This window comes from Bubalus kerabau, chromosome 7 (genome assembly GCF_029407905.1).
Source record: "Bubalus kerabau isolate K-KA32 ecotype Philippines breed swamp buffalo chromosome 7, PCC_UOA_SB_1v2, whole genome shotgun sequence".
NCBI lineage: Eukaryota > Metazoa > Chordata > Mammalia > Artiodactyla > Bovidae > Bubalus > Bubalus kerabau.
In genome coordinates this window covers 121,119,626-121,144,028 of record NC_073630.1, presented here as the reverse complement: position 1 = coordinate 121,144,028, position 24,403 = coordinate 121,119,626, and the positions used below count along the sequence as shown (strand labels likewise).

General features: G+C 58.5%; 1 protein-coding gene across 2 annotated transcripts in view; it reads left to right on the top strand.

Moving 5' to 3' along the window:
- Positions 1–18,793, top strand: part of UVSSA (UV stimulated scaffold protein A) — a 28,722-nt gene extending 9,929 nt beyond the window's left edge. For both annotated transcript variants that reach the window (XM_055589292.1, XM_055589293.1), the window contains exons 8-14: positions 1,831–1,936; positions 6,095–6,239; positions 6,564–6,689; positions 7,251–7,434; positions 7,748–7,859; positions 10,254–10,428; positions 11,342–18,793. In XM_055589292.1, the coding sequence (XP_055445267.1) occupies positions 1,831–1,936; positions 6,095–6,239; positions 6,564–6,689; positions 7,251–7,434; positions 7,748–7,859; positions 10,254–10,428; positions 11,342–11,435 (942 nt within the window). In that variant the 3' untranslated portion in view covers positions 11,436–18,793. The remainder of the gene's footprint in view (positions 1–1,830; positions 1,937–6,094; positions 6,240–6,563; positions 6,690–7,250; positions 7,435–7,747; positions 7,860–10,253; positions 10,429–11,341) is intronic.
- Positions 18,794–24,403: the final 5,610 nt, after the last annotated feature.

Sequence of the window (24,403 nt, the reverse complement as noted above, 5' to 3'; positions counted from 1 at the left end):
CGCAGCCCGGAGAACTAGACCTTTCTTGCAAGTGGAGCCCCTGCTTCCCCGGGGGCCTGGTTTGAGGCTCACCCTAGCCTCCGAGGGCCGTGAGGGTGGCAGCGACGGCTGCAGAAGCTCTTGCGGGAGGACGCTGGCACTGCCCTGCAGAGCTGTGCGCCAGGCTCTGGGGCCTGAGGAGGCTGCCCTGGAGGCCTGCCGGCCTTGTCGGCGTGCATCTAAGCCGGGGAGCCCTGGCTTAGCCACAGAGGCAAACAGTTTTACCTGGGGGGAAGAGGGTATAATTCCTAATAGTTAGCTAAGCAGCCAAATGTTTTTTAGGAAATGAAAATTTAATAAAAGTCCCAGGTGAAATTCAAGGGTGTGAGCAATAAGCATAATATTTTATGAAAATGAGCTCCATATTTAAAGTCGGGCACGGTGTGTTATGCATTGTAGCACCCAGTCCACATCTACCTTTTGGAAAATTAAAACACATAAATTCTGTTTAGTGTTTGATACGCACGGCACTAGCCGGGACCGTAATGCCCGAAAACCTTGGGCTGCTTTCCACCTTTCATAAATTCCTGGGTAGATTCTATACAAAAATAATTTTCAGGTCCGCGGCTCATTGTTATTCAAACGTGATTGATCGTCGTCATTTGCTCGGCTCTGGAGTTAAGTGCCCCTGTCATTTCCAAAGAGTATAATTGGGACGTTTCACAGGTCAGCGGTGGAGACAGGCTTCCCTTTTGATCAGTGTTAGACTGATAACAAAAATTACAGTTTCCAATGATTAATGTCTCCGTGCCTCCCAGACGCGCGCCGCAGCTTGCGCCCAAGCTGAGAGCATTTGCATCTGATTAGGCCTCCCAGCCGCTCCTCAGCCTTTGGGTCCTGGGCGCCTGTGGCCTGGCCAGCCGCCTGCCCTGTGGTCGGCGGGTCGGCCCTCGTCTGCCCTGGTCAGCCGTGTTCCTTAGGGCCTGGCTGTTGGGATGGACCCTGGAGGGGTGGGTGAGAGTCCAGTGGGCATCAGCCGGCCACAGTCTCCTCTCTGGATGTTTCCTGCAGTTGGGCCTGGGGCTGTGGCCCCTCAGAATCGGGGTGTTTCCGGGAGGCGCTGGCCGTGTGACCCAGCTCCCAGGTACATAAGTGCGGTGACCCTCTTGGGAAGGACGGGCCCCGTGCCCCGTCGTGGGGGTGCAAGGGTTGAGAATGTGAGGGGAGGGGCTCTCTCCCCGAGAGGCGCAGGCTGCTGAGCCCCGGTTCAGGTTGCGTGTGGCCCCAGTGTGTGGGGGGCGTGCGAGGCCGCCTCCAAGCTGTTCTCCAGAGGAGCCCCGCCCCTGCAGTGAGGCCCCACGCTCAGGGTCCCTGCCACTCCAGCCCGGCTGGGTGCCACCAGGGAGGGGGCTGGGGGGGAATGGATGTCGGGGCCCTGGACTCGGGGTGGGGGTGCTGGGGGGATCCAGGCTCAGAGAGCAGTAGGGAGGGCTGCCCCGTCCAGGGGAGGCTTTCTCTTCAGTGGCCTTTTAACAAGCCGCTCTCGAGTTCGAGACGTTCTGGAAATGCCATGATCATAGCCGCAGTGCCGGACGCCCGGGGGCGATGCTTCTGGTCTGGCTGGAGCTGGGTGGAGGGCCAGGACCGCGGGCCCGTGGGGCTCCCTGGGCTGCAGCGTGCCCGTCCGTGGGTCTCAGCGGGCCAGCTGGCGGAGGCGCATGTGGGCCGCTGCAGTTTAGGGAACGGGGCGGACCGTGCATGTGGCCACGTGGTCAGCGCTGAGCCCCAACCCGGAGGTGGGGCCGGGGCTCTGCCTGTGGCTGTCACTCACAGCTTGGGGTATTTCCCCAGACGGCAGCCCCCGGGGACGAGGATGAAGACGAGGACGACTTTGTGGAGGTCCCGGAGAAGGAGGGCTACGAGGCCTGTGTCCCCGAGCACCTGCAGCCTGAGTGCGGTGAGCAGCGGCATGGGCCCGGGAGGGGGCCCTCAGGACACGGCCCCTGAGGGCGGGCGTGGGTCCAGCCTGGGCCCGCAGAGCGGGGGACCCGCCTCGGGGGTGCCCAGTCCGTGCCACGTGGTCCTGGGGTCTCTGCCATCCCGCCGGTTGCCCCTGTGGAGCCACGTTCATTGAAAATCGTGTTTCTCCTCATGCGGCCAGGCGCCTGCTGACGTGGGCCTCCCTGAGTCCTGGTCCTGTTGGTGGGGTCATGGCTCAGCCTCCATCCAGGAGCCCCAGCGCCCCTCGGGAAGGCGCTGCCGCCCCCTGCCTTTGCCGGGGGTTTCTCTTCCAGAAGCCTCCAGGAGCCGCGTGTGCGCAGGGGCACCTTGTGTCCAGAGGGGCGAGTGCAGCCTGCGCCACGTGTGGCTTGTGCGGGGAGTGAGTGAGTCGTCAACTTGAGGTCTGAGTTGGTGTGTGAGGTAAGAGTGAGTTTGCTCAGGAGTTAGGTGCTCAGGCAGTTGGAGTGTGGATGTGACCAGGCTGTCCCCCACCCGCTGTTCGAGGCCCCCTGTCTGCTGCCTTGAGGCCCTCCCTGGGCACCCGAGGGTGCAGCCGCTGCCCACCCCAGCCCTCTAGCCCCCGCCTCACCCTCACGCTGACCTCACTGGCCACGCCGTGCCAGCGCAGGTCTCCTCTGAACCTTGGGCTGCTCCTGGGGCCCGGCCTTCTGCCGTGCCCCTCCAGGTGCCTGGTCTGGGTCCGCCACCCCCAGGCCTCATCCCACACCCATGAGGCAGCAGGGGGGGGTGCTGGAGCCCTGAGGGGCCTGGCCTGTCTCCTTGGTCTGCCCTGGCCACCTCCCTTGAGGAGGTGCTCGGTCTCCAGGCACCAGCATAGGGGACCACCCCCAGGTGCTGCCAGCCCCCGCTTGTCCTCATGATGGCCACACGCGCAGAGTATAGCCGAGCTGCTCCCCGGGGGTTCGTGGGCCGGGTGCCTGGGAGGAGGCAGGCCCCCCCCTGCAGGAGGGGCCACTGTGCCCCAGGATGGGCCTCTGACGGCGGGTGGTGGGAGACCCCTTGCTCCTCAAGGGGTCCGGGGCTGGGTCTGCACTGTGGACCCTGGCGCTGCGGGGCAGTGCAGGACGTGCTGGGCGCCGGCTCATAATGCAGCTGATCGTCGTCGCTGGTTCTCAAAGGCGATGAGTCTGCAGTCGATTCGTCCAAACCCGCGGCTGGGGAGCCGGCGCCCGTTTCTTTCTCGTTTCTTTCTCTGAATTTTCACTGAGGGGCTTTTATCTTCTCCTTAATCCTACCATTTCTGTCAGGACATAATCTCTTTCTCAAATTTACATTTTAATTACGAGGCCAGCTGAACTAGGTACGATCAATAGTGTCAGGCTTGAGCCCAGCCCTGCGCTCGCCCCCGCCTCCCACTTCCTGCCATCGATCCCGCCGCCCTGCCTGCCGCCTTGCAAATAGGTGCTGCTTGGTCACTTTAAACAAAAAGGGGATTTAGGCGTTTTTTGTGATTTTTCTTAAGAGCCGTCGCGGGAGTGAATTTGAGCTGAGGTCCGGGCCTGGGTCTGGCGCCCTGGTCGCCAGGTGGGGCCCGTGGCTGCCGGGCTCCCCATTGGTGTTCTCCCCAACAGCACCATTCCCGGTGCCATGGACTCACCTGCTTTTTGGATTTTTACTTGAAAGTGCGTCATGGAGATTGATTTTCCACAACGGTGTGAGAATGGTAGTGTTTTTCAGCGCCCTGACTGTTTACCCTGCTTCAGCACGCTTACTCATCTTTTTAATGGTTTAAAACAACAAATCAATGAAAAATATATTTCATTCTGGTAACTCTTAGGAACCCTCATACCGATCGTCGGGCAGCGGTTGTGTCCATCTTCGTGAGTGCCGCTGCGGCCACTTACCGGCCTGCCTCCCCACACGTGCGCGTGGCCATGCGTCTGCACCAGCTGGGAGTGCGGCGTTGCCGAGATCCCAGGTGGGGCGCCTGGAAGGCCTCGTCCCTGGACCTGGGGTAGGCTGGTGACAGAGCCTGGTCCCCGAGTGCCTTCCGAGTGTGCTCAGAGCTGGGGGCTGCACGTGACCCACACGGACCTGCCACACTGATGAGTGGCTCTGCCCCAGGTCCTCCACTCTCAGCCACGGGCACCTGAGAAGCAGGGGTGAACCCCACACTCTTAGTCTGTGTGTGAGCTTGGAGGGCGTCTGGAGCAGGGAGGGCAGGTGAGTCTCGTGAGGGACTTGGAGAAAACATTTTCAGATTTGTGGCATCATGAGGCTTCTGCAAAAGCACCAGACAGCACATGGGTGCGTGTGAGGCCGCGTGCAGACACCAGGCTCTGTGTGCATGGAGGCCGCATGCAGACACCAGGCTCTGTGTGCAGGGAGGCCGTGTGCAGACACCAGGCTCTGTGTGCAGGGAGGCTGCGTGCAGACAGCAGGCTCTGTGTATACAGGGAGGCCACGTGCAGACTCCAGGCTCTGTGTATACAGGGAGGCCACGTGCAGACACCAGGCTCTGTGTGCAGGGAGGCCGCGTGCAGACTCCAGGCTCTGTGTATACAGGGAGGCCACGTGCAGACTCCAGGCTCTATGTATACAGGGAGGCTGCGTGCAGACAGCAGGCTCTGTGTGTATACAGGGAGGCCGGGTGCAGATACCAGGCTCTGTGTATTCAGGGAGGCCGTGTGTAGACACCAGGCTCTGTGTGCAGGGAGGCCGCGTGCAGACAGCAGGCTCTGTGTGTATACAGGGAGGCTGGGTGCAGATACCAGGCTCTGTGTATTCAGGGAGGCCACGTGCAGACACCAGGCTCTGTGTGCATGGAGGCCGCATGCAGACACCAGGCTCTGTGTATACAGGGAGGCTGCGTGCAGACAGCAGGCTCTGTGTGTATACAAGGAGGCTGGGTGCAGATACCAGGCTCTGTGTATTCAGGGAGGCCACGTGCAGACACCAGGCTCTGTGTGCAGGGAGGCCGCGTGCAGACACCAGGCTCTGTGTATACAGGGAGGCTGCGTGCAGACACCAGGCTGCATCGCTTCCTATTTTCTCTCTCGCTTCTCTGACTGAGTCCCTGCACATAGATGGAAGGTCAGAGGTGCTGTCCGGAGGCCGGGCACAGAGCGTGTTGGTGTCCTCGTGGCTCTGCTCTTCCGGGGGCCCTGTGGCCCCTGGAGCTGCCCACTTGGCCGGCCTGTCAGTTTTCTGTGTCCTGGGAAGGATTTCTCGGATGGGAGGTCCATGGTATCTGCTGTAGAAGCCGCAAACTTGACACTTAGTGGAGCTGGGTGAAACAGTCCAAGTTTGAACATCGCGCCTCGGACCTCATACGCCGCCACCTGCGGTGCCCGTGGTGCCACGGCTTCGGGAGGAAAGCCGTTCAGACCTTTTTCTTCCCCTCTGAGGTTTCTAACCCCTCTTCTGAGTGACTTGCCTGTTCTTTCTCTGTCTCCTTCTTGCCCTCAGGAAACCTTTTGGTCTTCCTCTGATTCCAGGAAGCCTGGATTCTCGTTTCCCCATTCCAGTCATTTCCTCTCCTGGGGTCAGGTGACGAGGATGTGGACACGCGTCATGCCTCCGTGCGCTGAGAGCTGCCCACACGTGTGTGTGGCCGCCTCCTGTCCCACATCCCTGCCGGGGGCCATCCTCCCCAGGCTGCTTGGATCCCCTCTTCGTCTTCTGCTGCATCTCCAGCATCTCTTCAGTTTTCATCTCCTGGGTGCTTTGTTCGCTGTCTTTCGTGCCGTGCGGAGGAAAGCTCAAGAGAGGGGGCAGGGCCCCCGGGGTGGAGTGCCTCTGGGTCCTGATGGCTCCGCCCCCTGCCTCCCGGGACGCTGGCCCCGTGCCCAGCTGGGCAGGGCTGGCAGGGGTCAGGGACAGCCCAGGCACCGGTACCGGCGGGCAGAGGGGCCTGGTGAATGGGGTCCAGGGGTGTCAGAGACACGGCCCCTGCCACCATGGGCACTCAGTGCGAGCACCTGGCCCTCAGAGGTCAGTGTCTGGCGGCCTTGGCAGTGAGTAGCCAGCCATGGGCCTGGGCCAGCCAGGCAGGTGCGCTCATGGGCTGTGCCGTCACCGGGGCGGGGCGCCCTCCAGGGCTCCGTGCGGGGTCGCTGAGTGGTGACCGAGAGCAGACATCTCTGTGTTCCAGGGCTGGAGGAAGGTCTGGCCGCCCCAGGCTCGCAGGCGAGGAAGAGGCCTGGGAGTGACATGGAGGCCTGCGACCCCACCTCTGCGGCCGCCCAGCGGCACTGGCCCCGGCCCCATGGGCCCCCAGCCTCACCCCCGAGCCCCAGGTGACACCCAGGCCGCCCCAGGGCGGGTACCTACCACGTTTGTCCTGGGGTGGGGACCTGGGGCCCTGAGTCCTCACTGCTGGCGTGCAGGCTAGGTCCACCCCGAGGAAAGGCCCGAGGCTCCGGGGCCAGAGGGACAGACGTTTGGGTACCCTGAGCCCCGCGTGAGGAGTGCGGTGTGAGGCTGGCACCCCTGGTCCAGGCCCGAGGTGCAGGGGGTGAGGGTCAGGGCCCAGGGGTGTCCCCAGGACCTGGGGGGCGGGAGAGGTGGGTGGCCGAGGGCAGCCCCAGGCTCCCCGTCCCTGAGCCCTGCTCCCTCTCTAGGGCTCCGCTGGCACCGGAGCAGGCTGCACGGCGGGCGGCAGAGCAGGCCCGGGCGCCTGTCGTCCCCTTTGGGGTGGACCTGTGCTACTGGGGCCAGGAGGAGCTGGCGGCCGGCAAGATCCTCAAGTGAGTGCGGGCGCACACCCCGCCCCGCCGTGCGCAGTGGACACAGCTCTTAGCAGCCTGCCCACTGAGGCCGGTGGGCCCTTGAAGGCCCAGGGCTGGGCGGTGGTCCAGCCATGCCCAGAGGCCCGTGGGCTTTTTGAACCTCCCTGTGGCCCCCTGAGGGACCTCCCCTGTCACCGCCCTGATGGTGGAGCATCACGAGGTGTGAGGGCCTTGGCCCAGCCCACGCTCCCAGCTCTGCCCCGGGCCCGCGTCACCACCTCCTCCTGTCCTCTGCCTGGGCTCCTGTGGGCCGGGCCCGGGGCTTTACGAGGGGCTTCCTGGACGCTGCGCGTTGCTGCACCAGCCCGCACTCTATCTGCAGACCTGAGGGGCAGGGACGCAGGTCTGTGTTTTGTTCATGCCCTTCAAGGAGCCCCACCCAGGTCCAGGCCACACTGGGGTGTCAGGCCACTGGGCTGTGCCTGGCGTGCCCCTGCCGTGCTCGGCATCCCCGCCTGCCCTGGGAGCACTCGCAGGCCCAGCCTCGCTGTGGGCGCTGAGAGGCGGGTCTGTGTGCAGGTGTGACTCGGAGCACCGGTTCTGGAAGCCCTGCGAAGTGGACGCCGAGGTGGAGAGCGCCAGTGTCTCCGAGGCCCTGCGGAGCCGCCGCATCACCTTCGCAGGGCAGTTCGAGCCTGTGCAGCACCGCTGCCGTGCCCCACGGCCCGACGGCCAGCTCTGCGCGCGTCAGGACCGCCTGAAGGTGGGGCTGGGCTGGGCTCCAGCCTGCCGGCACCAGGACCCCCCGGGTGGGCACAGGGCTGGGCCACTCCACCTCGGTCCCTGCGTCCCCGCCCGCGTGGTCCTGAGCCTGCTCTGTGCTGGGCCCGGGGTCCATGGAGGCGGATTGACCACAGACCGCCCTCCCTGCCTGGCTCCATCTCGCTGCACCTGAGAGCCCCTGCCTTGTGTGGCTTGTATGGGAGGGCGGGGGGGTGTGGGCCAGCCCTCCTCAGAGTTGTCAGTGGGGTGGCCGGCAGCCTGTCCGCATCAGAACTGCTCCGTTCTCCACACAGTGCCCTTTCCACGGGAAGATTATCCCGAGAGATGACGCGGGACAGCCCCTCAATGCGGAGGACAGGGCCCGGGAGCAGAGGCAGCAGCTGCAGAGGCCAGCAGGGCGCCCAGGTGGGTCTGGGGGACGAGGGGCGGGCCTGGTGTGAGGATGCCTCGCACCCAGCGGCCTCCAGGCCAGCCCGTGGCGCCTGTGAGGGTCAGCTGCCGCCTCCAGGACAGCGGTGACCGTAGCTCAGGAGCTGCAGCCAGGATGTGCGGCCCTCGGCGCTGACGGGACCCTCAGCTTCAGCTTCCGTCCCGGCCACGTCTTCACACGGTTCCTGATGGGTGGCGTGGGTACACCCATGGCTGGAAACCACTTTGTTATCATCTGTTGGGGTTTTGGGTTTTTAAGCCTGTGTTTAAGCATGTGAGGGAACAAGGTGAGGAAGGTAAACGGCTGAGCCCTGGGGCTGCCTGGAGGCTGCCAGCTCCTGTCTGCTTGCTCACCTGCTGCCTGGCCAACCCGTGCACACGGGGCTGTGGGGTGCATGTGGTGTGCAGTGTGTGTGGACCGTGTGTGGTGTGCGAGCAGAAGGCCAGGGTCCTGCCCGTGGTTCCAGGCAGTCCTGCCAGGCCTCTGAGCGTGGCGCACTTTCTGGGGTACCTCCTCGAGGTCCCCGTTTTCTGGCTCATAGGCCAGTTTCATGCAAAATGGACAAGGGACTGGAGCTACTGAGACCCTGTTCTGCGCCCTTCACGGAGCTCACCGCGTGCTGCACGTGAGCTGGTGCTGCGTCCTGGCGTGGGCTGGCTGCTGCCTGGCTCCCAGAGGCCCCTGAGCCGCAAGCAGGGTGGGGACCCACAGAAGCAGCCCCCTGCCAGGGCAGCCCCGGATACCCTCGGGGTGGGGCGGGAGCCTGACCTGTGTCAGAATCCCATGGTTTTTCAACCTGGGCTGAGGTCTGGAGGCCCCACTCTATTGACAAAGGCCATGGGCTCAGGCCCAGAACCCCCCGAGGCGGAGGGTGGCTGTGTCCTCGGGGCGGTGCTGGCGGCCTGCTGGTCCCAGCCAGGCCACGTGCCGCTTTAGCAGGTCCTTCCTTCGTCAGGAGAGATCAGTGTTGGATTTCAGCCTCACAGCAGGGTCAGCCCCTGGGCCTGGAGGGTGGCAGGGAGGGGCCTGACCCGCTAATCCAGGGGCCAAGGCCTCCCCTGGTGGCCCGCACTCAGGAGCAAATTAAGTGCCTATTTTTTGTGTCAGCCCTGAAGAGTATCAGGTTCTGCAGCCCTCGGTGACTTGTTAACAACAGGTACCGGGCCGGGGCCGCGGCCAGCGCTGGCCAGTCAGATGTGAAATAGCGTCTCTTTACTAACTGCAGTATCGATCCCACCTCCCTCACACGCGGGCAATTTTCTTTTCCCCAGTGCTCACCTCGGTGACAATGCGTGCGGGGCTCCAGGGCCCGTCAGCACGCAGGACACCCGCTGCCGGCTCCTATTGATTTTCTTCAAAGGCTTTTAAATTGCTCCTTCATTTTCCTGAGATGCTCATTCCATCTCTACTGGGTGCCGGCGTTTTTCCGTTGTGTTTAAACAATCGCTCCATTCACTGGGTTCCTAAACTGTGACGCCTTCTCATTACTGGGAGATAAACTGTTTGGACAGTTTTCCTTAATCTTGGATTAATCGTTCCTGTATCTGGATTGTGCAGCCGCGTATCCCTTCACTTTAGAAATCAACTTGGGGAGGCCGTGCCATCTCTGAATCTGGGCGCCTGGCTACCCCCCACTGGACGTGGCCTGCTCACTGCCGGCCCCTCTGCCATCTCGGGCTGCTCACTGTCGGGGTCTGGGGTGTCTTGCACCCTTCTGCCAGCCGGGGCCAGGGTCCATAGGTCTGGACGCTGGCGGGGGCTGTGCTGGATGGACACTGAATTTTAGGGACCTCCACACAGCCCCACCCCACCCCGCCCCCCGGGAGAGAAGCAGGTTGAGGCGAGTGGACCTTGAGGCCTCTACCCACGGGTTGGGAGCTCTTCTCCCAGGTTTGGACTGTTAACGCTTTCCATCCTGGCAAGCGGGCACACGGGTGTGTTCCCCGGTGCAGCTGGGGCAGGTGAGGCCAGGCCGGGGCTGGGGGACATTTGTTTCCCTTTGGACCACCTGCTCCTGCTGTCTTGAGGGGCCTGGGTGAGCTGACGCCCTCCTCACGGGGGCCTGGGGCCAAGTTAGCTTCAGGCCAATCAGGAGGCGCAGCGGGCGCTGCTCCCTTGGCCGTGGCTGGCCTGCGCCCACCCTCTGGCAGGGACAGGCCAAGGGCCCCGCTGGGGGCCGAGTGGGCCATAGCCCACCTGGAGCCTGACGCAGCCGCTTGCCTGTGGCCTTGTCCCCTGGCCGCCAGACTTGGTTGCCTTCCTGCATAAGGGCTCCATGGGGACCCACCGGCCTTAACCCCCCCATGGAGGGATTGGGTCTTGGTGAGGTTGGTGTGGGTGTTTTCTGAAATCTCAGGGTCTGTCTACAGACTGGCAGGACCCCGAGTTCCTGCGGGACGTGGAGGCGGCTACCGGGGTGGACCTGGGCTCGTCCAGGCCTGGCGGGAAAGGCAAGGGCAAGCGGCGGAAGCACCCGGGCCTCACCGACCTCAAGCGGCAAGCTGACACGGCGCGCGCGCGCATCGCCAAGAGAGTCTTTGCCAAGTAAGCGCTCCTCACGGTGTCCTGTCCCCTGGCCCGGGTGCTGGGACACCGGTGGAGGGCCACCCATCCAGTGCCTCACCGTCCATCCCGCTGCTGTGACGGCCTGAGGCACCGCCCACCGCCAGTGCCCACGGAAGCCACAGGGGCGCCGCCTGGTCAGCACCCAGGCCTCGGGGTGGGGCCGTCCTCAGGCTGGATGCTGGGACGGTGCTCCACTCGCTGCACTGGCCAGGGGACGTGCTCCCAGTGACCACCGCGTCTGGGGGGCCAGAGGGTGGCTTCCTGAGCGCCCCACGGAGCCCCTGTGCTGTGGGCACAGGAGCGGCTGCGTCCGGGGCATTGTGACCCCAGGCTCCGGGCTCGTGGCTGGTTCCCTGTGGCTCAGCTGGGGTGGAGGGCAGGGTGGGTGCTGACGCCAGGAGGAGCATGGCCTGAGTCCCCCTCCCCGTGCGGCCCGAGCGCCTCCCTGCGGCGAGCCGTGCGGCCTGCAGCCCGCTGTGTGGGAGGCCGCGCCTCCTCCTCCTCCCCGGCACGCTGCCTGTCAAGGTGTGTCTGCTCTGGGCGGGGCCCCGTGCTTAGCCGGGCAGGAGGAAGCTGGGCTGAGGGGATCGAGCGTGTCCTGCTGCCTCTGCCCACCTGGCTGCTGGGCGGACTGTGCTCTCACGGGCAAGATTGGGGTCTGGAGGCCGCCCTTGGGGCTCGGGGAGCAGTGGGAGGCATGCCAGGCCGGGCCAAAGTGGCCTTGGGGGCAGATCCCCTCGCCGTGGTGCCGTGGCGCCTTCTGCAGGGGGCTCCCAAGTGGTCCCAGTGCAGCAACCACCCCAGCACTGGGGTCCCGGCCCCGCCAGGCTGCAGTCAGGGGCCCGGGGCCCGGACGGCCTCCCTGGTCACGGCTCGCTGTGCTTCCCCACAGGGCAGCTGTGCAGAGGGTGGTCACCGCCATGAACCAGATGGACCAGAAGAAGCACGAGAAGTTTGCAAACCAGTTTAACTACGCCTTGAACTAGAGGTCCAGGCCTGTGCGGGGGGTCCCCTGCGCTGTCCGCTCCTCCTCGCTGGGCGTGTGCGCAGAAGCAGCCATCGTCCAGTGTTTAATGCGAGGGCCCGGCGTGCACTCTGATCCAAGCGTCCCGGAGGCGTGGACGTTCCTGCCGCAGGGACCTCGGCCAGCGCTTAGGGCCCGCCCGCCGGGTCGCCTGGGGTGAACGCGGCAGCCTGGCCACCAGGGGGCGTCTTGCACGGCCTGGGCACTTTGTGGCGCGGCTCAGGGTTGCTCAACCCCGAGGACGAGTGCAGCCCCGCCCTGCCGCAGCCTCCTCCGCTCCTCACCGGGTCGCCTGCTGGGCGCTGCCTGGGCGTGGCGCCGCCGCAGCCTGGAGCCCGCCCCCCGGTGCTGTGAGCGCGGCCCCCTCTCAGTCCAGACGGCGCTGCGCTGTGTGAGCGGACCACGCTTACCCTGCATCGCGGACATGTGGGTGCTTTGCACTTTGGGATTACGATACTGTTGTGACCGTTTGCGTGCAAGTTTTTGCATGGGCGTGTATTTTCGAAATGAGATGGATGGGTTGTGTGGTAACTCTGTGTTTAACTTACTGATGAACCGCTGAAATGTTTTCCGAAGCAGCTGCACCACTTACACCCCCGCCAGCGCATCCGGGTGCTCGTTTCTCCGTGTTCTTGCCACACTTGTCGTCAGTCTTTGTAATTTTAGCCATCTTAGTGGGTGTGAAGTGGCATCTCATTGTGGTTTTGACTTGCATTTTGCTAATGATGAATGATGGTGAGCATCTTGTTGTTCAGTTGCTAAGTCTCGCCCAACTCTGGGACCCCAGGGACGGCATCGCGCCAGGCCTCCCTGTCCGTTGCTATCTCCTGGAGTTTGCCCAGACTCATGTCCAGTGAGTCATGATGCCGTGCGACCACCCATGTTGAACATCTTTTCCTGTGCTTATTGGTCATTGTTTATCTTCTTTGGAGAAACATCTAGATCTTTGGCCCATTTTCAGTTGAGTTGCTGTTTTGAGTTGTAAGAGTGCTTTGTGTGTTCTGGACACTAGACCCTTATGGGATTTGCAATTACTCTCCCCCATTCTGTGTTTTCACTTTCTTGCCGTGTTCTCTGACACACGAGCGCTGTGGCCTCGGATGTCCTGCGCGTCTGTTTTTCATTTTGTCGCTTGTGCTTTTCACGTCATGTTTAAGCAGCGGCTGCTTAATCCCGAGTCTAGCCATGTTTCCTTCCGGGAGTTCGCGACCCCGCTCTGAAGCCGAGGCCTTTGCTGTGGACCAGCCGTCCTCGTCGGTTCTGCCTGTGCGTCGCCTGTGTGGGTGTCCAGTTGTCTCAGCGTCATTTATCGAAAAGACCCTTCTTTCTCCCGTAGAGTGGTCTTAGCACCTTTATTGACTGTAAGCTGACACTAAACACCTGAATTCACTTCTGGAGCCTCCTCTCTGTTGCCTGAGCTTGTGCTGCTACTGCGCAGTCTTGACTGATGTAGCCTTGTGGGAAGTTTTGAAAGCCTCCAACTTTGTTCTTTTTAAACATTGTTTTTGCCATTCTGGGCCTTTTACATTTTCAAATAAATTTTAGGATGAGCTTGTCAATTTCTGCCAAGAAATAAAAAGCGATCTGAGATTTTACTGATTGTGTTGACTCTTGGGCGAGGATTTTTTTCAACAGTAAATACTTTAGGGTCCCACATGAGCTGTGGTTGGGTGAATCCTTGGAGGCAGAACGACAGATGCAGGGGCGGTAGGTACCCTCAACCCCTGTGATGTTAGAGGTCAAACAATGTCATCCTAATATTAAATTTTATACTTGGTGAACTTAGAGCATCTTTCCATATACTTAGGTTTCCTTTGTGTTTTTACAGTGTTGTAGTTTTTCATATGCCAGGCTCTGCGTTTGTTACATTTATTCTTAAATGTTTTGTTCTCTTTGATGCTATTATAAATGTAGTTCTCTGAATTTCATTTTTGGATTGTTCGCTGCTAATACCTAGATATTACAGCCGATTGTTTTACATTGATCGTATATCCTGAAAGTGCTCAGCTCACTTACTAGTTCTAATAGGGCTGTGTATGTGTGTGTAGATTCCTTAGGAATTTTTGTACACAGTGTCATGTCACCTGCAAGAGAAAGTTGTGTTTCTTCCTTTGCGATTTGGATTCCTTTTACCTCTTTGTCTTGTCTGGTTGCTCTGGCTGGAGCATCAGGGCAGAGCCAGAGAGAACTGGAGAGAAGAGACATCCTCTTCTCGTCCCTGATCTGAGGCGAAGAGCTTTTGGTCTCTTCCCAGAGTGTGGCGGTGGCTGGGCCCTGTGTAGCTGCTGCGCAGCAGGCGGAGGATGTCCCCTTATGTTCCTGGTTTGCTGAGTGTTTGTTTTGTCATGAAGGGAGCTGAATTTTTGTCAGATGCACTTTCTACATCTATTGAGATGATTGTGTGGTTTCTATCCTTTATTCTGTTGATATGGTGGATTACATTAACTGCTTTTCATATATTGAACCACCCTTGCATTCATGGGATAAATCCCACATGGTCAGTTCAGTCGTTTGTATATTTCTAGAAATCTGCCCGTCTTATCTAGGTCATACATACAGTTCATAGTATTCCTTTATAATCATTTATGTTTCCGTAAGGTTGATAGACTAGAGATCTCTTCAAGAAAATTGGAAATAGCAAAGGAACATTTCAGCCAAAGATGGGCACAATAAAGGACAGAAACAGTAAAGACCTCATAGAAGCAGAAGGGATGGAAAGAATAAACAGAACTGTACTAAAAAAGGTCTTCATGACCTGAATAACCACGGTGCTGTGGTCCCTCACCCAGAGCCACACGTCCTGGGCTGTGAGGTCAGGCGGCCTCAGGGAGCACGGCTGCCAGCAGAGCCGGTGGAGGCGATGGGTCCAGCAGAGCTATTTAAGGTCCCAAAGACGATGCTGTCAAAGTGCTACCTCAGCATGTCAGCAAACTTGAAAACCCAGCAGTGGCCACAGGACTGGAAAAGGTCAGTCCTCACCCCAGTTCCCAAGAAGGGCTGCCCTAAGCAATGTTCAAGCCACCAGGCAGCCACTCTCATCTCCCATGCTAATAAGCTAGTGCTCAGAATTCTTCATGCCAGGCCTCAGCAGTACGTGAACTGAGAACTTCCAGATGTCCAAGCTGGGTCTAGAAAAGGCAGAGGAACCAGAGTTCAAATTGCCAGCATTTGCTAGATCATACAGAAAGCAAAGGCATTCCAAAAAAAAAAATCTACCTCTGTTTCATTGATTACGCCAAAGCCTTTGACAATGTGGATCATAACAACTGTGAAAAACTCTTAAAAGAGATGAGAAGACCAGACCATCTTACTTGTCTCCTGAGAAACCCGTATGCCAGTCAGGAAGCAACAGTTAGAGCCTTGTGTGGAACAATGGACTGGTTCAGAACTGAGAAGGGAGTAGCCAAGGCTGTTTCCTGCCACCCTGCTGAACATGTGCAGAGCACATCACGAGAAATGCTACATGGATGGAGCGCAAGCTGGAATCAAGACTGCCGGGAGAAATACCAACAACCTCAGATTTGCAGGCGGTACCACTCAAATGGCAGAAAGCAGGAACTAAAGAACCTCTTGAAGGAGGAGAGTGAAAAAGCCAGCTTAAAACTAAACATTAAGAAAAATGTGATCATGGCATCCGGTCCCAGCACTTCATGGCAGATAGAAGGGGAAGAGGGGAAGCAGTGGCAAACCCTCTCTCCTTGGGCTCTCAGGCCACTGCAGCCATGAAAGCAGAAGGCGAGTGCCTCTTGGTAGGAAGGCTGTCACAGACTAGACAGTGTGTTAAAAAGCAAAGGTGCCACTTTGCTGACAAAGATTCACATAGTCAAGGCTATGGTCTTCCCAGTGGTCACAGACGATTGTGAAAGCTGAACTATAAAGAAGGCAGAGCGCTGAAGAATTGATGCTTTTGAACTGTGGTCCTGGAGAAGACTCTTGAGAGTCTCTTGGACAGCAAGGAGATCAAACCAGTCAATCTTCAAATCAACCCTGAATCCTCATTGGAAGGACTGATGCTGAAGCTGAAGTTCCAATACTTTGGCCACCTGATGCAAAGGGACTCATTGGAAAAGACCCTGATGCTGGGAAAGATTGAGGGCAGGAGGAGAAGGGGACGACAGAGGATGATGTGGTTGGATGGCATCACTGACTCAATGGACATGAACTTGGGCAAACTCCGGGAGATGGTGAGGGACAGGGAAGCCTGGCGTGCTGCAGTTCATGGGGTCGCCTGGAGTTGGACACAACTTGGTGACGGAACAACCAGAACAAGGCTGGCTGTCCCGCCCCTGTGTCACTCCTGGTCGTGGAAATTTGAGTCTTCTCTTTCTCTTTTCTTGGTTGGTCTAGCTAAAGAATTATCAATTTTATTGATCTGTTTGAAGTTGTCCTCTAAATTTGTCGTTTTTGCTTGGTTGGTTTCCAGTCTAACTTTCATTTCCTTGGGTTGCTTGCATGTGTGATTTTTCAGTTTTGTCATACTCTCTTTAGTGCAAGTTTAGCTTATTGTCTTGAGGTCTGCTTTGTAATGTAGACGTTTATGGGCATAAATTTCCATTTAAGCACTGATTCAGCTTCATCCTGTACATTTTAGTGTATTGTGTATTCACGTTTATTTATTCTTAGAGTATTTTCTAGCTTCTCTCGTGACTTCTTCTTTTGCCCGTTGTTTATTCAGGAGTTTGTTGCTTAATGTCCACGTGCTCCCGAGTTTCCTCCTGTCACTTGATTTCTAATTTCACTGAGCGAAGGTCACGTCTTGTGTGGTTCAGTCCTTCGGAATTTGAGGCCCGTGGTCTATCCTGGAGAGTTACGTGCGGCTCCGTGTTCTGCTGGGGGTGGCTGTTCCGTGGAGTCTGCAGGTCTGCTTGGTGTCTCGTGCTGCTCAGGTTTTCTTTTCCTATTGATCTTTACCGCAGCTGTTACATTCCTTGTTGAAAGTGGGGTATTGAAATCTCCAACTATTAAAATTATCTGTTTCTCCCTCTTCTGTCCGTTTTTGCTTCGTTTGCTTTAGGACTTTGTTGCTAAGTGCATATACGTTCATATCCGGTACTTCTTCCTGGGGGGTTGACCTTTGTCTTAAGCGTGGCCGGCTCTGCCTCTAGTGACGGCGTTCGCCTGGCGTCTCTTGCGCGGCGTGGCTGCGCCTTCTTGCTCGCGCGACACAGCCTTCCCCAGCCTTTCCCTCTCGCCGCCTCTGAACCTCAAGTCTTTCTAATGGATGGCATGTGTTTGATCCGTTCTACCAACTCTGTTGCTTGAGTGGAATGTTTAATCTACTTCCCTTTAATATAATTACTGATGAGGTAAGATTTATGTCTGCCATCTTTATTTTTTTCCTACATGTCTCTTAAAACCTTTCTTCCTCTGTTACTGATTTCATGTGTGTTAAATAACTGTTTAATTCCCTTGTAATACTTTAATTCCTTGTGCCTTTCATTATTTGTAGGTAATTTTTTCAGTGGTTGCATTGAGGATTATGATGAACAACTTGACTGCTCTCTCGTGTGGATTAACGCCAACTGGATTTCAGTGGTTACAGAGCTGCTCCCTTAGAGCTGTTTCTTCCCGGCTCCTTTGCGCTGTTCTTACCATACAGGTTGCATCTTACAGGTGGTCAGTGCATCAACGTAGGTTTGTGATTATTGCTTTCTGTAGTTGCTCTTTAACTCAAGAGGAAAGGAAAAGGTCCATAGACATGTTTACATGGACTTAGCGGCCCCGAGGCTGCTTTACCAGCGCCCTGTGTCTCCCTGAGGATCTGAATCTGCCAGCCGTGAACTGTCTTTGTTCTTGTCTCTTTGGGGATGTCTTCATTTCTTCTTCTTTCTTGAGTAGTTTTGGTGGATATGGAGTTCTTGGTGTAACAGTTTTTTCTTTCAACACTTGGACTGTCATGTCACTGCTTCCTAGGCTCCAGGGTTCCAGGCGAGAAGACTGCTGTCCGTCTTTCAGGGAAAGAAGTCTCTACATACTGAGCTGGGTTTTCCTCTGCTTTCAAGATGCCCTGTCCTCACTGTCCTGCTGTGAACTGAAGCCTGTCTAGTCAGGGACTCGTCCGAGTGCTGCTGGGGCTTTGCTGAGCTGCTTGCTTGTAGAGGTGGTTTCTCTTTAAACTTGGAAGGTTTTTGGCCATTATTTCTCTGAAGATTCTTTCTGCCCGTCCCTCTTTCCTCTTCTAGGACCCCCATCATGTGCGCACACTGTCCTCGCAGGCCTCTTTTTCTTCATTCTTTTTTCTCTTTCTCAGACTGGACCTGTTGACCTATCTTCAGGGCCTAGATTCTTTCTTTTGCCAACTACAGTCTGGTGTTGAGTTGCTCTAGTGAGCTTTCCATTTTAGTGGTTGTACTTTTTCAGTCCAGAAAAAGTCTTATTTTGTTTTCTTCCTTAATTTGTTTCTTGTTATTGATACTCTATTGGTAAGACATCATTCTTATAATTTAATTCTTTAGACATGAACATACAGTAACTGATTTAAAGTACTTGTCTAGTAAGTTTAACATCTGGGCTTACTCCAGAAGTTTCTGTTGACCACTTTCTCCCTCTGTGTGGGCTCTACTTTCCTGGTTCTTCTTGTGTCTCTCTCTTTTTTAAGTGATATGATGTGGCAACTCTGGAAGATCCTCCCGTCCCCCAAATTTGTTTCTATTTGTTTGTTTAGTGTGTTTCCTGGACCAGTTGTGTAAATCTGCACCTGTTGTGCTTGGCCATGTGAGTCCTTGCCTGGCAGCTTCCTGATCAGCTCATTAGGGTTCCTCATATGCTTTGATCCATTGAGTCTTGTGGTTTTGCTGAGTAGCTGTGTGTGCATGCATGTGCATGGATGTGCCTCTGTGCGGTGCGTGTGCATGGGTCTGTGTATGTGTGAGATGCGTGTGCATGGGTGTGCATGTGTGGGGTGCGTGTGCATGAGTGCATGCAAGTGTGCGTGGGAGTGTGGGGGTGTGTTGGGCATACCTTCAGTGTTCTACCAGCCAGATGCTGGCCGTGACTGGGTTCTCACCTCATGAATATTTTGATCTTTGCCCCGTGAGAACGTCACTTATAGTTGTAACTGATGTTTCTCTTAGGAGTGAGACCAAGCATTTTCCATGTGTTAAAGCATTCGTTGTTTATCCTTTTCTGGGAATTGTATTCCATACCCTTTGCTCATTTTTCTGTTTATGGGTTTCTTATTAAACTTTGGGAACGCTTTATTCAGTGAGAAAACAAGCTGTACATGATGAGTTGCAAATACACCCTAATTTTATCTTCTGATTTTGCTTACATTGTTTTCTGCCATGTAGATTTTTTTTAATGTAGCTGAATTTAACCAGTCTTTCGTGGCTTCTTTGTTTTATATTCCCGGGGCCACGGGGGTGTGGGGTGGTATGGTGCAGCCCCCTTGCCCAGGGCAGACTGCCCAGGGAGCAGGAGTCAGAGTTGGCTGCACAGACGGAGCACTCCAGTAACAGAGCCTTGTGAACACAGGGTTGAAGCTCCAGCCCCGAAGACAGGCAGCGCCAAAGAAGGCTCAAACTACCGCACACTCGTACTCATCTCATGCTAGTAAAGTAACACTCTAAATTCTCCAAGCCAGGCTTCAGCAATATGTGAACCATGAACTTCCAGGTGTTCAAGCTGGTTTTAGAAAAGGCAGAGGAACCAAAGATCATATTGCCAACATCCGCTGGATCATCGAAAAAGCACGAGAGTTCCAGAAAAACATCTATTTCTGCTTTATTGACTATGCCAAAGCCTTTGACTGTGTAGATCACAATAAACTGTGGAAAATTCTGAAAGAGGTGGGAATACCAGACCACCTGACCTGCCTCTTGAGAAACCTATATGCAGGTCAGGAAGCAACAGTTAGAACTGGACATGGAACAACAGACTGGTTCCAAATAGGAAAAGGAGTACATCAAGGCTGTATATTGTCACCCTGCTTATTTAACTTCTATGCAGAGTACATCATGAGAAACGCTGGGCTGGAAGAAGCACAAGCTGGAATCAAGATTGCCAGGAGAAATATCAATAACCTCAGATATGCAGATGACACCACCCTTATGGCAGAAAGTGAAGAGGAACTAAAAAGCCTCTTGATGAAAGTGAAAGTGGAGAGTGAAAAAGTTGGCTTAAAGCTCAACATTCAGAAAATGAAGATCACAGCGTCTGGTCCCATCACTTCATGGCAAATAGATGGGGAAACAGTGGCTGACTTTATTTTTCTGGGCTCCAAAATCACTGCAGATGGTGATTGCAGCCATGAAATTAAAAGATGCTTACTCCTTGGAAGGAAAGTTATGATCAACCTAGATAGCATATTCAAAAGCAGAGACATTACTTTGCCAACAAAGGTCCGTCTAGTCAAGGCAATGGCTTTTCCAGTGGTCATGTATGGATGTGAGAGTTGGACTGTGAAGAAAGCTGAGCGCCAAAGAATTGATGCTTTTGAACTGTGGTGTTGGAGAAGACTCTTGAGAGTCCTTTGGACTGCAAGGAGATCCAACCAGTCCATCCTAAAGGAGATCAGTCCTGGGTGTTCATTGGAAGGACTTATGTTGAAGCTGGAAATCCCAATCCTTTGGCCACCTGACGGGAAGAGCTGACTCATTGGAAAAGACTCTGATGCTGGGAGGGATTGGGGGCAGGAGGAGAAGGGGACGACAGAGGATGAGATGGCTGGATGGCATCACCGACTCAATGGACATGGGTTTGGGTAGACTCCGGAAGTTGGTGTTGGACAGGGAGGCCTGGCGATTCATGGGGTCACTAAGAGTCAGACACAGCTGAGTGACTGAACTGAACTGAAAGTCCTCAGGTGGTGCTCAGGTTGGTGAGGAAGCTGCATGGAGCCATTGGGCTTCATCCCTCCCCACCCCCAGCATCAGAGCACAAGGCCTGTATCCCCAAGACTATCTCTTGGCCCATGGTGGCTGCTGGAGCTCCAGCCATCGCTGTGTCTGCAGAAGAGGCGGCTGTGCCGTAGCCTCAGCCATTTCCTGTGAGGAGCCCCCTCAGGAACTCGCCAGCAGCACACACTGCTTATCTCAACTTGGCCAAACCTAATCCCCTGGGAGTGTCCCACTGCCCAGAAAGCAGGAAAGGTGGTCTGTCTCCCAGGGATCAGCACCCAGCTACCATCAGGTCTGTGTCCTGGCAAGAGAGAGAGTGGTCACGCCTGGCAGGGGCTTCTCCAGAGGGGGCCACCACCCCGCTGAAGGTGTGGGGTGGGACAGGGCACCTTCCGTTGTCCCCTGCAACCTGTGTGCTCAGCCCTGCACCCCCACCCCCAAGTGACACTGCCTGTGTTCCTGAGGATGACCTGTTACTCCCCTGCCCACCCCCAGGTCACCCACTTTGTCCGTCCAGGCTTGCCCTTCCCCATGGAAACAGCACGCCCTCCAGAAAGCCGCAGGTGGCCAGGGACAGTCCCTCTGAGCTGAGTGACGTTTCAGTGGCCCAGCCAGGGGCCACCCCGGGGTGGGGGGTGTGGTAGGTCACACTGGCTGCCCAGGAGCAGGGGCACGTGGTCACAAGTGGGGAACTGAGGCTGGGGTGGCAGGGGCACCAGCCGCTGAGTGGCGGGCCACACCACTGGCGTGGGCAGGGCTGGGCAGCACAGGAGAGCCTTGCTGCCAGAGGAGAGGGGCCCGTGGGGACGAGGACAGGAGTGCCTGGGCTGGGGCAGTGGTGCTGAGGGGGTCCTGGGCAGGAAGTGAGATGGGGCTCCCCCTCAGCTCAGCAGGACAAGCGGGGGCACCGGGCCCTGAGAAGGAAGGAGCAGAACAGGCCACCTGCCCCAGTGGGAGGGTGGCCCGTGTGGACAGTCTGGAGCTTTGGCTCCGAAAGAAGGCCACGCAGCAGGCAGCCAGAGGCAACGTGGGGCCGGGTGGAAACAGCAGCAGGACGAGCCGGGGGCACGAGCCTGCCAGGGGAGTGGGGTGGTGGACACAGCAGGCCAGGGCAGGCTGCTGGCCGGGCGAGTGCCCCTGAGCGTGTGGCTATGAAGGTAGGGCTGTGCCCAGCACGCCCAGATGGCACAGCACTGGTCAGAGGTAAGCGAAACAGGTGGGCAGGGAGACAGATGAAGCTGCTAGGGTGCTTTGTGGAGGAATGGGTCTGCTGGCAGCCCCCATGCCCACTCCCCTTCTTACCAGGCATGGGGCAGTTGGTGGGGGGAGGGGGAGTCTCACCAGCTAAGAAACTACATTTCCCAACCTGCCTTGGCTAGGAGCGGTCAAGTGACCAAGTTCTGGCCAGTGAGGTCTGAGCAGCTGTTACAAGGGCTTCCGGAAGGTCCTTAAAGGAAGCGGTCGCTCCCCTCTCCTCTCCTTGCTTGTGCCTAGAACATGGATGTGATGGCTGGAGCCGCACCCTCCATGTGTGTCCATGAGGACGAGGCCCAGCCCAGCCGGGATGGGGCAACGGGAGAGCTGGACAGAGCTGGTGCCCCCAGAACTCGGGGAGGCTGTCACAGCTGCCCAGGGCCTCCAGTGGCCAGCTGTCCCTCACACAGGAGAAACAAACAATCCCCTTCAATTTTCATTGAGCTTTTCTCATCCACGCAACCAAAGCCAATCCTAACACAGCAAGTGCTACCAGCGTGGGCTGGGCCAAAGGAGGGGGGCTGGGCTCAGCGGCCCCTGAAGGGGAGATGGGGGTAGTGTAGGGAGGGGAGCCCCCAGGGGGGCTCTGTGTCGGGCCTGCTCCTCCACAGGATGAACTGTGTGGGCACCATTCTGGGATTGGGGGCCAGGGCTGGTCCTGGGGGTTGGAGGAGGGCCTCCCCAGAGTGCACCCAGATCCTGGGCTGAGCCTCACAGCACTGACAGCAAAGTGGGGCCACAGGGGGACAGAGGTAAGGTGCCAGCAGGGCCAGCACGCCCCTGTGCCTCCAGCTCAGGAACCCCAGAACTGGGCAGGCAGGGGTCCCCGAAAAGCCTCTTGGGAGTAAGGCTGGTGGGGACAGCTTGAGAGTCCCGGGGGAGGTGGTGTCTGCACCCCCGAGTTCTCTGGTTCGTGGCAGATTCCGATGACCTGTAGGAGGGAGCGGGAGAGCTGGGCGGGAGGTGGGCCTGTGGGCCCTGCAGGAGCGGCCCCACAAGACCAGGCCTGTTCTTCCCAGTCCCGTGCCGCCCCTGGGGTGCGAGGAGGCTCAGACAGGCTGACACAGCTCCGTCCCCACAAGGGCTCAGCACTGAAGTGAGACCTCAGGGGCCCAGAGAGTGACAGGGAGCCCCCCCGCAACTTGCGCAGCAGGGCCTGCCCAGGTGCCCAGAGTGGCATGGCCGTGGGACCAGCTTGGGACTAAGTCTGGGGCCCCCAAGGAGGAGCGGAGTGGGGAGGGGGGCGGGATCGCTTCCCTGCCTCACAGCGTCTAACCTCCCTGCATCCTGAGCTAGGGCTGGTGACACTGGGGGGTCCAGAGGTGTGACCGCCACGTGTCCAAGTGACCTTGTGTGGGTGGCAGGTGGGGTGGGGAGAGGGAGGCCAGAGCCGCTGCCCCTTGTGCATGAAACTCCTCCTTCCTGCCCTCGGTTCCCCAAGGTGGGCGTCGGGGAGGCGGGCAGGGGGTCCCCAGGGGATGATCGATCTGGCCCCTCCTCCGCAGTCCTGAGGGGGTGCCCTGCGCCGGAAGCACAGGCTGCGGCTTCTTGCTAGGCAGCCCCGGGACCCTGCTTGGGATAAGCGCACAGTCACCCAGGAAGCTTGAAACCGAGAGCCTTCGGGGCCCCACTGTCCACTGCCTGCGCCCTCCGGAAGCCAGGCCTCGGCGGTGGGACCGGGGGCGCTCACACTCCCGCACCCACGCGTCCTGAGATTCGGGCCTCCCAGCTGCCTGCAGGTTGGGTGGGTGGAGGAGCCCTTCGGTGCTGACCGCCAGCCAGGGGGTTACTGCAGAATTTCCGCAGCACCGGCCCTGAGCAGGTGGGGCGCCCGGGGTGAGGGGCGGTGCTGCGGGTGAGGAGGGAGGCCTGAGGCCAGGGTGGGGGCTGCAGCGCCGGGCGGGGCGGTCCAGCCGCCCCGCCCCAACCCCCGCCCTTCCTCCACCCTCTCTCTGCCCACTGGAGACCGCGAGGGCAACGCCGGGCGCCCTCCTCCACTCCCACCGGCTGGGGGTGGCTGTCACCCACTGGCCGAAGGGTCATCCTGCTCCACGACCCCAGCCTCTGCCCCAGCTCTGGCCCCGTGGTCGGTGACCAGCACGGGGAAGAGTCCCTCTGAGAACACGGGAGTTGCTCACGGAGAGGGATGTCCGCCCGCGGGCGCAGGGCTCAGCCATGGAGCAGCCGCGGGGCTGGGCAGGCACATGGCCCCGCCACTCGGTGTCCAGCGACCGTGGGAGCCCACCTGAGTGCCGGCGGAGGGGACCCCCATCGCTGCGCAGCAGCGCCCGCATCCCGGAGCCTCGGTTCTCACAGCCGCCTGCATCCCCACCCCGCGCGCTCCAGGAGCCGGCAAGTGGGGACGCGGCGCCGGGCTGCGGGCGGAGAGGCGCGGCTACACGGGACCCCGCGGGCTGGGCTCAGGCGGCTCCCCAGAAAGCTGCAGACGCCCCTGCCACTTCGGCAGGCCTGGCGCTCAGGACTGGCGGGGCCGAGGCGCAGCGAGGCAGGAGCACAGGGCCGGGACAGACCCGATCCCTGCCGCGGCCCGCCAGCCTCGGCCTTTCCTCACCCCGAGGCGCCCCCCGCGGGGGGAGGGGAAGAGGAGGTCCCGAGGCTTGGGGGACGGAAAGAGTAGGGAAGGCAGGGGAACTGGTTCTCTGGGGCTGGAGGCTCCGCAGCGAAGGTCGCAAGCACGGGATGGGGGGGGGGGGGAACTCGGGGCGCAGGACGCGCGAGCCTGGCCACGGGAACCCGGGCCGGCGGGTAAACGGGGGCCCACGGCCCGCGCGGGGCGCCTGGGTCGCGCCCAAGTCCCCGCCGAAGGGCAGCGAGCAGC